Here is a 13044-nt window from a genome sequence, read left to right on the forward strand (position 1 = left end):
GGAAAATTAGCAAAAAAAACAAACCCCAAAACTCTATAAAAGACACAAGAACCTCCTGCAAGTCTCATCAGTGTAAACTTCACAGAGCGGCTCTCCTTTGATCGTTTGTCAGCTGAATTTTGTAAAGCAGAAGCATGCAGTATGTGTGAGTCTACCCCTGCCGTGCTTTAGGGCTTCAATCAAACAGTTGTGAGGGTCTTGACAGCTTGTCATAAAGTTCAGTCCTGGACAGAAAGCAACTGACGTGTTTGTATTTTTCCTTAATGGCAGGGAATAAGGTTTACAGCATCCAGCTGTCTCCCACAAACCCCGTGGAACTGATGATGGGAGAGAAGCTTGTTCTTAACTGCACCGTGTGGGCAGAATTTAATTCTGGGGTCAGTTTTGAATGGGAATATCCTGGAAAACAGGTACGTGATTTTTCCATCTGGTCCAAAGACAACACCTTGTATCCTTTTTACCCTTTCCCCTTCGATCACAGTACTATTTGAGAGACTGGTAAGGTACAAACTTGGGGGGCCCTTTTATTACACTGCAATATTCCAAGTTTATTCTATATTTATGTAATAGTAACATAGTAACATAGTAGATGACGGCAGATAAAGACCCAAATGGTCCATCCAGTCTGCCCAACCTGATTCAATTTAAATTTTTTCTTCTTAGCTATTTCTGGGCAAGAATCCAAAGCTCTACCCGGTACTGTGCTTGGGTTCCAACTACCGAAATCTCTGTCAAAACCTACTCCAGCCCATCTACACCCTCCCAGCCATTGAAGTCCTCCCCAGCCCATCCTCCACCAAACGGCCATATATCCCGTCATACCTTTCAGTTCAAGACGGTGTACAATAAGAGGGGCTGAAATAGTGAGTTAATATCGGTTGGAATTGGGAAGGGGTAGGTGGACGGCTATGTGGTTGAGCAGCGTAGGGGATGGGAGAGGGAACGTGTATCTGGTCAGGCCCTCTTAAATTAAGGTGCGCTAATCAAATTAGCATGTGCTAAACACTAACGCATGCATGTTAGTCTATGGACACGTTAGCAGTTAGCACGTGCTAATCGGTTAGCACACCTTAGAAAAAAAGAGGGGTAAATCTGGTCAGTTTACAATACTAAAATTAAGGTCCAATTTTAAAAGAAAGGGGGACATTTCATAAATATAACATAAGTGACTGACGAGACACAGACAAATTTGGTACGAGAGGTACTGGGGTTGGCCCCCTTTCTCTGTCTTTCTGTCCCTCTCCCTGCCCCTGTGTCTTTCCTCTTTTCTTTCTCCCTCCCTCCTGCTGTCTGTCTGTCATTCTTGCCCTCCACTTCCCTGTGCAGCAGCAGCAGCATTTTCCCCCACCCCCTTCCCTACTCTTACCACGATGTGGCCTGTTCCTTTTGGCCCCTCCCCCTTCCCTACCGTGGTCTAGCCAGCTCCAAGGGCCCCCCCTTCCCTTATCGCGTTTCCCGCAGGCAGGCCCAGCTTCTCCCTGCATGTTACCTCGCGGCTGGAGTCTCTTTTTGTCGGCGCTTCCCTGCCCGGCCCGCGGTCTGGCCTGCTCCGGGCGAGTGTTGCAACGGCTCCTCTCGATCCCCGCCAGCGTCGGAAGCCTTCTCCGACGCTGGTGCAGCTCATGAGAGGAGCCGACACCGCGATCTGGAGAGCAGGGAGTCCAACGCTGGTGGCCAGTCCTTTGTAGGTAGGTGCTGGGAAGCAGTAAGGCTGGGGACTCGCGCATGCGCACTCCTGCGGCCACGGACCTACATCTCACAGATCAGAGATCATGGAAGCACGCAAATTTGAGTGCGCATGCGCGGCTAGGGTTTTATTATATAGGATCTGCTTTACTCTTTTTTTTTTTTATTGAGATTTTATTGAAATTTTACAAATACATAAGTATAAGAATAAAACAAAACACTAAGCTCCAGATACCAAAATATACATACTAATATGCAAAATATAGTATAGTTAACAAACAAAGTAAAGTTAATTGGGATTTACATGAATCCTTACATATTCATCAAGAGGGGTCCAAATTTTTGTGAATCTGGCCATGTTATTATGTTTGAATGTTATTATTTCCTCATACTTTCTGATGATACAAAGGCGATTCCACCATTCGTACAAATTAAGCCTAGAATTCTCTTTCCAATTGGAAACAATATGGTGGATAGCTAAGGCAATCATGAAATCAAATATTTTGTTTATACAACGGTGGTATTGATATATCTGGATTACAGGAAAGCAATATGATTGATTTATATGACATGGGCAACTCTTAACTCTTAATGTGAACCACTTAAAAATTATGGTAATAAAGGAATATAAGCGACTGTCTTTGGCCATTAGTCTTAGCCAACCAGCCAGCGACCTTTGCCCTGGATATTCAATGCTAGTGACCCTGGCATTGAATATCCAAGATTGCCGCTGACCGTGGGAGGCAGCCAGGTGTCTTCCCGCAGTTCAGTATCAGGCCAACAATGTCTAGGGCATCCTCCCCCCCCCAAAAAAAAATGTAACCCAAGTTTAAGTGTTATGCTACAACTGTTCCCTTCATGCTTTGACACATTATTAAGGGGTCCTTTTACGAAGGCGTGCACTGAACACTAACACGTCCATTATATTCTATGGACGCGTTAGCATTTAGCGCATGCTAATATTTAGTGCGCAATAAAACGTCTAACGCGCCTTAGTAAAAGGACCCCTAAATTTGTTATAAATATTTTATATTAGAAAGGAGGTATAAGGGTCAATATTCAGAGCAATTTAACCAGCTTAAAATGACTCCTGGCCAGTTAAATTGCTTGTGTGGGGATAACCAGTCATATTCAGTGAAACTTAGCTAGATAATGTCTGGTTAGCACCCAGTGTGAAACTGGCTAATTGGGGGGCGTTCTAGGGTGGAGTCAGCATTTGGCCACTTAAGTGCCAATATCCAGCACTTAAGCAGCCAAGGTAACTGCGTAAATAGGACCACATCAAAATCAGTCCTATCCTTATGTGGTTCACCATAGTCAGTGGCGTAGTATGAGGGGGGGACGGACCTCCCCAGGTGCCTTCTTTGCGGGGGCGCTATCGCCTCTCCTCTTCTCCGCTCCCCCCGCGTATCTCTTGAAACATTCGCTAGCGCAAGTAGCATCTTCCACTTGCTGCTCACGCCAGCCTCGGCTCCCTTCTGACATCACTTCCTGGTCGCAGGACCAGGACGTGGCGTCAGAAGGGAACCGAAGCCGGCGTGACCAGCAGGTGGAAGATGCTGCTTGCGCCAGTGAATGTTTCAAGAGGTACACGGGGGAGGTGGTGGCGCTCAAGGGGCACTCGAGCAATGGGGAAGAGCGGCAATGCAGCATGGCACAAGCATCCAGGACGCCACCACCCCGGGCGCTAACCTCACTAGCTATGCCGCTGACCGTAGCGCACTCAGCCAATTGTTTTTGCGCCAACTCCATAAGCCCGGAAGTTCAATGTTAATAATATTAATAATAATTTATTTTTGTATACCGCTATACCATAAAGGTTCGAAGCGGTTTACAACAGAGGAAAAAAAATACATACAGTCAGTGTAGATAAAATACATATTAAAACAATCAATTAAAATTGGAATACATCAGTTGAAAAGCAAGGATGAGTTAAACAATAACAACAACTAAGATGCAAACATGTCAAACAGGCGTGTCTTTAACGATTTTCTAAAATCAGAATAACAAGTAGCCTCTAATATTGGTTTTCCAAGCCACGTATTAAGTTTAGCAGCCTGGAATGAGAAAATTCTGTCAAAAAACTTTTTATATTGACAAGATTTTATACAAGGATAATTAAATGGATTTATTCTACATGTACTCTTATTAGAATAGTTCAAAACTGCTTTGTAACAAATACAGGAAAACTTGAACAAAACTCTGGACTCTACTTGCAACCAGTGAAGTTTTTGATAAAAGGGGGTAATATGCTCCCATTTTTTTAGTCCAAAAAGGAGGCGAACGGCAGTGTTTTGGATCAGTCTCAGGTTTTTGGAGTATTTTTTTTGTATGCAATAATCTAAACTACTCAAAATGGATGACTGCATCAGCAAACGAAAAGACATGGCCTGGCGTTGAATTACCTGGCAGTAGTCTGCAAAACATGGCTGATGTATCGAGCATTAGGACCTAACAGACAGTCTCTCTGTTTCTACTCTCTTCTCATCTTCTCTGCCATAGGTAGAGAGGGCGGTCACTGAGCTGTTTGAGAGGCGCTCACAGCAGGAGCAGACCGAGCTATCCAGCATCCTGATCTTCCAGAACATGAGTCAGAGTGACCTGGGAAAGTATGTGTGTATGGCCAGCAATGGCGTGCAGAAGCTCCAGGAGTACACAGACGTCATCGTGCACGGTAGAGTGGCATGGGGAAGGGATGAAGGAAAGTCTAAGTCTCATATGTTGTACGACCCTGATTGTTTTTTAATCATTTTATTTTCTGTACATCGCTTAGAAGCAAGATTAAGCGATTTAATCAAATTTTTAATAAAACTTGAAATATGTGCTACGCTCATGTCACCCTTCTTCTTAAGTCTGGCTCCCTATCTGCCATTGTATATATTCAAAATATTATTGCTGACCTACAAGTGTGTTCATTCTGCTGCCCCTCAATATCTCTCCTCTCTCTCCTTATACACCTCCCAGAGAACTCCGTTCCTCAGATAAGTCATTCTTAGCGTTACCCTTCTCCTCCTCTGCCAGTTCCAGACTTCGTTCCTTTCATCTAGCTGCCCCCTAAACCTGGAATAAATTACTTGAGTTTGTCCGTCAATCCCCTTCTCTTCCCTTGTTTAAAAGCAGACTGAAACCCCACCTTTTTGATATAGCTTTCAATCCTTAACCCTATTTCTCTGCCCTCCAACCTAGCCAGCTGATTAACCCTTCCCCTTAACTGTATCCATGACATCCTGTTTGTCTGTCTTGACTGTTTAGACTGTAAGCTCTTTCAAGCAGAGACTGTTTTCTTACTCTTTGTGACTCTGTACAGTGCTGCGTGCGTCTGGTAGAAATCATTAATACTAGTAGTAGTGTGAAGAGTTTCAGTCTTTGGGAAGAAGAGCTGAGCTTGTGATGTCATAATGCCTCATTCCACCAATAAGAGCCAACCTCCTCAGTGATGTCACAATGGCTTGATTCTCCTGTACTCTCCTCTGCCCTCCAGCCCAGCCAGATGATTAACCATTCCCCTTAACTGTATCCATGACATCCTGTTTGTCTTTGGGAAGCAGAGCTGAGATTGTGATGTCATAATGCCTCTTTCCACCAATAAGCGCCAACCTCCTCAGTGATGTCACAATGGCTTGATTGTCCTGGACTCCCCTCTGCCCTCCAACCCAGCCAGCAGAGTAACCGTTCCCCTTAACTGTATCCATGACATCCTGTTTGTCTGTCTTGACTGTTTAGACTGTAAGCTCTTTCAAGCAGGGACTGTTTTCTTACTCTTTGTGACTCTGTACAGTGCTGCGTGCGTCTGGTAGCGCTATAGAAATCATTAATACTAGTAGTAGTGTGAAGAGTTTCAGTCTTTGGGAAGCAGAGCTGAGCTTGTGATGTCATAATGCCTCATTCCACCAATAAGAGCCAACCTCCTCAGTGATGTCACAATGACTTGATTCTCCTATACTCCCTTCTGCCCTCCAACCCAGCCAGCAGATTAACCCTTCCCTTAACTGTATCCATGACATCCTGTTTGTCTGTCTTGGCTGTTTAGATTGCAAGCTCTTTGGAGCAGGGACTGTTTTCTTCTTCTTTGTGACTCTGTGTAGCGCTGCGTGCGTCTGGTAGCGCTATAGAAATAGTTAATAGTAGAAGCAGTAGCAGTAGATAAGAACCATATGCTGTTTAGACTGTAAGCTCTTTCAAGCAGGGACTGTTTTCTTACTCTTTGTGACTCTGTACAGTGCTGCGTGCGTCTGGTAACGCTATAGAAATCATTAATACTAGTAGTAGTGTGAAGAGTTTCAGTCTTTGGGAAGCAGAGCTGAGCTTGTGATGTCATAATGCCTCTTTCTACCAATAAGAGCCAAACTCCTCAGTGATGTCACAATGGCTTGATTGTCCTGTACTCCCCTCTGCCCTCCAACCCAGATTAACCCTTCCCCTTAACTGTATCCGTGACATCCTGTTTGTCTGTCTTGGCTGTTTAGATTGCAAGCTTGTTTTCTTCTTCTTTGTGACCCTGTGTAACGCTGCGTGCGTCTGGTAGCGCTATAGAAATAGTTGATAGTAGTAGCAGTAGATAAGAACCATATGCAACAGTAGAAACAAAAAAGAGTTTGCTAGATAAAGACCCCTTGGTGCATCCAAATCTACCCATTAGATTAAATATGCAGAAAGTGATGCAGAAAGCTTTTGCATCTTTCCTTCAATTAGACTTGTTTTTGTTAATGAAATACAATAAGCCACCACATCATAAACAGCATACTAAAATCAAATAAAATGATGTAAAAAGCCAATATAACAAATAGCAAAGCAATAAACATAAATGCATAAACAGGGAATAAAAATAAGCCTAACGAGATCAACTAGTTATTAGGCTAACGAAAGCCAGAGACCCAAAATTCATGCGATCAGGTGCTAATAGCGTTCACTTGCTAATTTATTCCATGACATAGAAGCAACACTGCCTGATGGGTCTCACGCTTGCCCTTTAGGCGTGTATAAGTTGAACAACGGGTCAACCACGCTTCTCGGAACCCTGCCTGCAAAGAGTTTCCTCTTAATTCCATTTCGCTTGGATCCTTTTAAATCTCACGGTGCGCAGCTGCGGTCGCCCTTTCCCTCGCCTTCCATTAGGATCTTAGCTTTCCTTTTGTCCTCTCTTTCAGAGAGGCCGTTCATCGACGTGGAATACAAGGAGAACCCGGTGATTGAAGCCACAGCCGGGGACAAACTGGTGAAGCTGTTCGTGAAAGTTGCTGCTTATCCGCAACCAGATTTCCAATGGTAACGCGGCTCATGTCCCTTCCCATTTTATCGCTTTGCTTCATATCAAGGTCTTGGCTTCTGCATGGTTGAAGAGAAGAAAGCATAAGGTGCAACCTGACCTATGATCTTTTCACATAGAGGAACAACTGTTATCTTGAAAAACTTCCAGCAGTGTCATAAGCAGCAAACCCAGCAACACAGTGGTTAAAGCTACAGCCTCGGCACCCTGGGGTTGTGGGTTCAAACCCAAGCTGCTCCTTATGACCCTGGGCAAGTCACTTAATCCCCCCCTTGCCCCAGGTACGTTAGACAGATTGTGAGCCCACTGGGACAGACAGGGAAAAATGCTTGAGTACCTGAATAAATTCATATGAACAATTCTAAGCTCCCCTGGGAGAACAGTATAGAAAATTAAATAAATAAATAGTGTAAAGAGTTTCAGCCTCTGATAACCAGAGCTGATACTGTGACATCATAATGCCTCATTCCACCACATTCATCAGTGATGTCACAATGGCTGGATTGTCCTATACATGGCTCCCTTTTACTACATTTTGATTTCTAGAGTGGTGCAGTGGTTAAAGCTACAGCCTCAGGACCCTGGGGTTGTGGGTTCAAGCCCACACTGTTCCTTGTAACCCTGGGCAAGTCACTTAACACCTCCCCCCCATTGCCCGAGGTAGATTGGGAGCCCGCCAGGTCAGACGGGGAAAATGCTTGAGTACCTAAATAAATTAATGTAAACCGTTTTGAGCTCTCCTGGGAGAATGGTATAGAAAATTGAATAAATTAAAAAAAAAAAAATAATCATGGGTCAAAAACCTCTATGTATATGATTTTCTTAAATAACGGCATGAAATAAATAACTTGAATAACAGCCCTTATCTTGAAAAAAATCCCTTCTTAACGGAGCGCCCGTTTCGCCAGCGGCTTCTTCAGGGGAAATTAGGCTGTGAATCAATGATTATGCCAATATTGATTATAATTGTGCTATTCAGCACCTAACTGAACACTCCCCGAGCCCATAATTTGAGGTTGAGCGGTGGTAGGTTCAAGAGTAATGTTAGGAAATTCTTCTTTATGGAGAGGGTGGTTGATGCCTGGAATGCGCTCCCGAGGGAGGTGGCGGAGAAGAAAACGGTGACAGAGTTCAAACAAGCGTGGGATGAACACAGAGGCTCTCTAATCAGAAAAAAAATGGGTTTACATTGAAGGAACTAAGGCCAGTAATGGGCAGGCTTGCACGTGTTCCAGAGGATGGCCACTAGGATGGTCTCGGGGCTCAAGGGTCTCTCATACGAAGAAAGACTGGGCAAACTGCAGCTCTATACCCTAGAGGAGCGCAGTGAAAGGGGTGACATGATTGAGACATTTAAGTACGTCACGGGTCGTGTCGAGGTGGAAAACGACATATTCGTTCCCAAGGGACCCTCGGTCACAAGGGGGCACCCGCTCAAACTCAGAGGAGGAAAATTTAGTGGTGACACCAGGAAGTATTTCTTCACAGAAAGGGTGGTGGATCACTGGAACAGACTTCCGGTGCAGGTGATCAAGGCCACCAGCGTGCTCGACTTTAAGAATAGATGGGACATCCACGTGGGATCCCTACGAGGGTCGAGTTAAGGAACTAGGTCATTAGCATTCAGACTTAATGGGGTGAGTCAATAGAGTGGGCAGACTTGATGGGCTGTGGCCCTTTTTGGCCGTCATCTTTCTATGTTTCTATGTTTCCTTATATGGACATTCAGTTGAGGACGGGCTGGAGAGGGTTTAGATGGGCTGGAGAAAATAAAAGAAAGGACAGAATGATGGACTGCATTCACAAGATTCAGGGTTCACAAATCAAAAGTGTGCCCAGGTGAAGGGCAATTGTATAACAGGGCACCTAGTGGGAATGTATTATATAAAGGAACTTTATGTAGAGCAGAAGTTCTCAACCCAGTCCTCTTGACATATCTAGCCAATTAGGATTTCAGGAGACCCACAATGAATATGCATGAGCAATGAGGGCAATGCATGCAAATTTATCTGGAGAATGGCACAGGGAGAAATTTTTCCCATCCCCGCGGGATCTCTCTATCCCAGTCCCATCCCCGCGAGCTCGGTCCCTGTCCCATTCCTGCAACCTCTGTCCTCATCTGCACAAACCTCAAATACCTTAAAATTAGAAGTGTTCGAGGCTTGTGCTGTTAAGGTAGAACATAAGAACATAAGAATTGCCTCTGCCGGGTCAGACCAGGGGTCCATCATGCCCGGCAGTCCGCTCCCGCGGTGACCCCCCCCCCCCCCAGGTCCATGACCTGTAAGTGTTCCCTACCTAACCTAAATATCCATACCCTATTCGCTTAATGTCCTGGTGGTCCAGCGTGTAACCCTCCCTCGCCAGCGGCGAAATGGGACAGGGACAGAACTCACGGGGATAGGATGGGGATATTGAGATCCCGCAGGGATAGGGACAAAATTGTCCCTGTGTCATTCATCCAACCTCTGTATATTAATTCCTGCACTTCCTTTCCCACATTCTAGGTACAAAGATGGAAAGCTGATACATAGCAATGGCAGGTACCGACTATCCCAGCATGCACTGCAAATCCGAGATGTAGTGGAGCAGGACTCTGGCAATTACACTCTAGTTCTCCAGAACCAGCTGGCTGGATTGGAGCAGCATCTGAGCCTTTGCCTATTAGTTAATGGTAAGCGAGAACTAATTATTTAAGCAAGTAATATGGTTCATGACTTTTTCAGTCATAGCATGTGAAGAAGAGGAACAAGGTACATCACAAAGAATATACAAGAAAAAAGCACCAAGGGCTCCCCAAACGAGAGACAAACAGATTAATTGTATCGTTGGACCGATCATGGGCTATGTTATGGCGATTCAACGCCTGCCTCAGGGGTCGGAGAAAGTGAAAGAACTTGAAAATAAGCAATCACTTAAAAACCAATCATCCCCAAAGTGAAACACACAGATGGTCTTGGTCTAGTGTAGGGGTAGGCAATTCCGGTCCTCGAGAGCCGGAGCCAGGTCAGGTTTTCAGGATATCCACCATGAATATGTATGAGCTGGATTTGCACGCACTGCCTCCTTGAGATGCAAATCTATCTCATGCATATTTAGTGTGGCGATCCTGAAAACCTGACCTGGCTCCGGCTCACGAGGACCAGAATTGCCTACCCCCGATCTAGTGCTCTGTTTCACTTTGGGGACAATTGTTATTTTAAGTGATTGCTTATTTTCAAGTTCCTTCACTTTCTCTGACCCCTGAGGCAGGCGTATTGCCGAAACAAATAAGTTGATTTGATTGTCCCTCATTTGGGTGGCCCATGACGCTTTTTCTCAGTCATAAGTATGTTGTTGAATATAACTCACAATCAAAGAATAGTACTTGAGGCAATAATAATTATAATAATAACAGTTTATATACCGCAGGACCGTGAAGTTCTATGCGGTTTACAATGATTAAAAGGTATTACAGATCGAGTGGCATAAACAAAGTTCAGAGTTAGTGAATAACAGTTCTAAAGATCATTTGTTGAGGACTAAGATTGTATAGGTCAGTTACCTAAGTACTTAAGGAACAGGTATGTTTTTAGGCGTTTCCTGAATTCCCTATAAGTCGTAGGCACGAGCAGCTGTTCCAGGTCTTTAACCCATAATGCTGCTTGATGTGAGAAAAGATGTTGGTGATGACTTTTAAATTTACAACCGGTGGAGAAACAAAGTTCGGATGTGAGGTTCTCCTAAATTTGTTGGTTGTGAAGGAGAAAAGGTCTGTTATATATTTAGGGGCTAAGCCGTAAAGTACCTTGAAGCAAAAACAACCAAACTTGAATTTCACACGTGCCTCCATCGTCAGCCAGTGCAGAAGTCGGTAGGAAGGTGTCACGTGATCAAACTTCTTCAGTCTACAAAGTAACCTAACCGCTGCATTTTGTACCAGTGGCAATCGCCACATATTTTTCTGAGAGAGTGCCAAGTAGGCGATGTTACAATAATCGAGTTGACTCAGTATGAGGGATTGTACCAGAATTCTACATGATGAGACATCGAAGTAAGCTCTGATGGACCGAAGCTTCCAGAGGGTGAAAAAGATCTTTCTAATCAGGGAGTCTACCTGGTCTTTCATGGTCAGGCTCTGGTCCAGTGTTACTCCCAATATCTTCATAGTGAGTTGAATGGAATAATTAAGATTATAAAGAGTGAAATGATTAGTCCAAGATCACAAGGAGTTACAAAGGGATTTGAATTGGGATTCCCTACATCGTAATCTATTCCTTTAACCAATGGGCTACTCCTCCACTCCACAGGTCACACACCCACATACATATAGATTTATTTATTTATTTAAAACTTTATTATACTATTCACAAAAAACTAACCCCCTCTTCTATGAAACTGTGCTGTTTCTAGCGCGGGGAGCCGCGCTGAATGGCCCGCGCTGCTTGCGATGCTCATAGGAACTCAATGAGCGTCAGGAGCAGCGCGGGCCATTCAGCGCGGCTCTCGGTGCTCTCTCTGCACTAAAAACCGCTAGCGCGGTTTCATAGAAGAGGGGGTAAATGGTTTACATCGATTAAAATATACATAAGATAAAACCAAACCATATCATAAAAGCACCATATTAAAACAATTTCTTCTCTTCAAGTGTCAACTAATAAATCACAAGAGTACAATAACAAACATGGTGAAACAGATTCTTTTCTTCAAAAGCCGACTAATAAATCACAAAAATGCGGTAACAAAGAGCTGAATCAGGGAACAGCAGTTCAACTGGGGATATTCTCATGTTATCAGTACTCTCCACATAGAGAAAATTATTGAACTTATCTCAAATCTTTCACATCTTTGTTTTCATTAAATCTTCAAGCGATCACTTTCACAGAAGTTCATTTAAACTCTCTTTTTTTCCCATGTAGGTTTCACTGCCACTGTTACCACCTTTTCTGACTGCTATTCCCTGATTCAGTGATATAATATATAAGCTAGTTTTTTTTTTTTTTAAATAAATCTTTATTCATTTTTAAAACTCACAATAAGTGTAACATAAAATACAATCATTTTATACATTAACATCACTTAATATATCATCAAATTCAAACTCTCATCAAATATTTCCCCTTCCTTATACCTAACCATTATTCATAAGCAAAAGAAATCATAAAATATTCCCACTCCACCCCCACCCTGGACGTGCATGAACAAAAGGGAAAAATTAATATTTGTTCTATGCAGTAATTTCAATCTTTACAAAATCTTGTTAATGGCTCCCAAATAACCTGAAATTTCTTACAATTTCCCTGCTGCATGGCAATTATCCTTTCCATTTTGAATATGTGACACAAAAGTTCCACCAAAAGCTATAATTCAGCCTATATATGCTATTTTGCTGCAAGAACTGTTGAAATTGCATGATTGTTCAATACCTATGTATTTATGCCTAGCTCACATTGGCATCTCAGACCAGGTCCTCAACTGGTTTCAGGGGTTCCTACAAAATAGATCCTACAAGGTATTCAAAAATAACTCTTTCTCTTACTGCTGGGACAACACCTGTGGGGTCCCGCAGGGCTCCCCCCTATCCTCCATCCTATTCAACATATACCTAGCCTCCCTAGGTAAACTCTTACACAACCTCAAGCTCAAATTCTTCATTTATGCCGACGACATCACAATAGCCATCCCACTAACCAACTTCTCACAAGAATTACTCGACCAAATTACAAACATTCTCAACCAGATTGAACTCTGGATGCTTTCATTCAGACTGAAATTAAACCCCGACAAATCAAAATTCTTCCTAGCCTCCCCCAAAGATAAAATCAAGGACACCTCAATTCAACTAAAAGGAATGACTTTCCCCCTCGAACCGACCATAAAAATCCTGGGAGTCACGCTGGACAAAAACCTATCCCTAGATAACCATACCGACCTCATCGTTAGGAAAAGCCTCTCTGTAGTTTGGAAACTACGCACCATAAAAAAATACTTCAATGACACTTCATTCCGCCTACTTGTACAATCCTCCATCCTCAGCATTCTTGACTATTGCAACATCATTTTCCTTAACGCTACAAAGAAAACTACCAGGAGACTAAAAATAATCCAAAATA

At 43.5% G+C, this 13044-nt stretch overlaps 1 protein-coding gene across 3 annotated transcripts in view; it reads left to right on the forward strand.

Annotated features, from left to right (window-relative positions):
- FLT4 (fms related receptor tyrosine kinase 4) overlaps nt 1-13044 on the forward strand; it is a 266815-nt gene that overhangs the window by 153700 nt on the left and 100071 nt on the right. For all 3 annotated transcript variants that reach the window (XM_033927003.1, XM_033927002.1, XM_033927004.1), the window contains 4 exons: nt 271-410; nt 4189-4360; nt 6834-6951; nt 9460-9626. In XM_033927003.1, the coding sequence (XP_033782894.1) occupies nt 271-410; nt 4189-4360; nt 6834-6951; nt 9460-9626 (597 nt within the window). The remainder of the gene's footprint in view (nt 1-270; nt 411-4188; nt 4361-6833; nt 6952-9459; nt 9627-13044) is intronic.

Source organism: Geotrypetes seraphini, chromosome 18 (assembly GCF_902459505.1).
Source record: "Geotrypetes seraphini chromosome 18, aGeoSer1.1, whole genome shotgun sequence".
Lineage (NCBI taxonomy): Eukaryota > Metazoa > Chordata > Amphibia > Gymnophiona > Dermophiidae > Geotrypetes > Geotrypetes seraphini.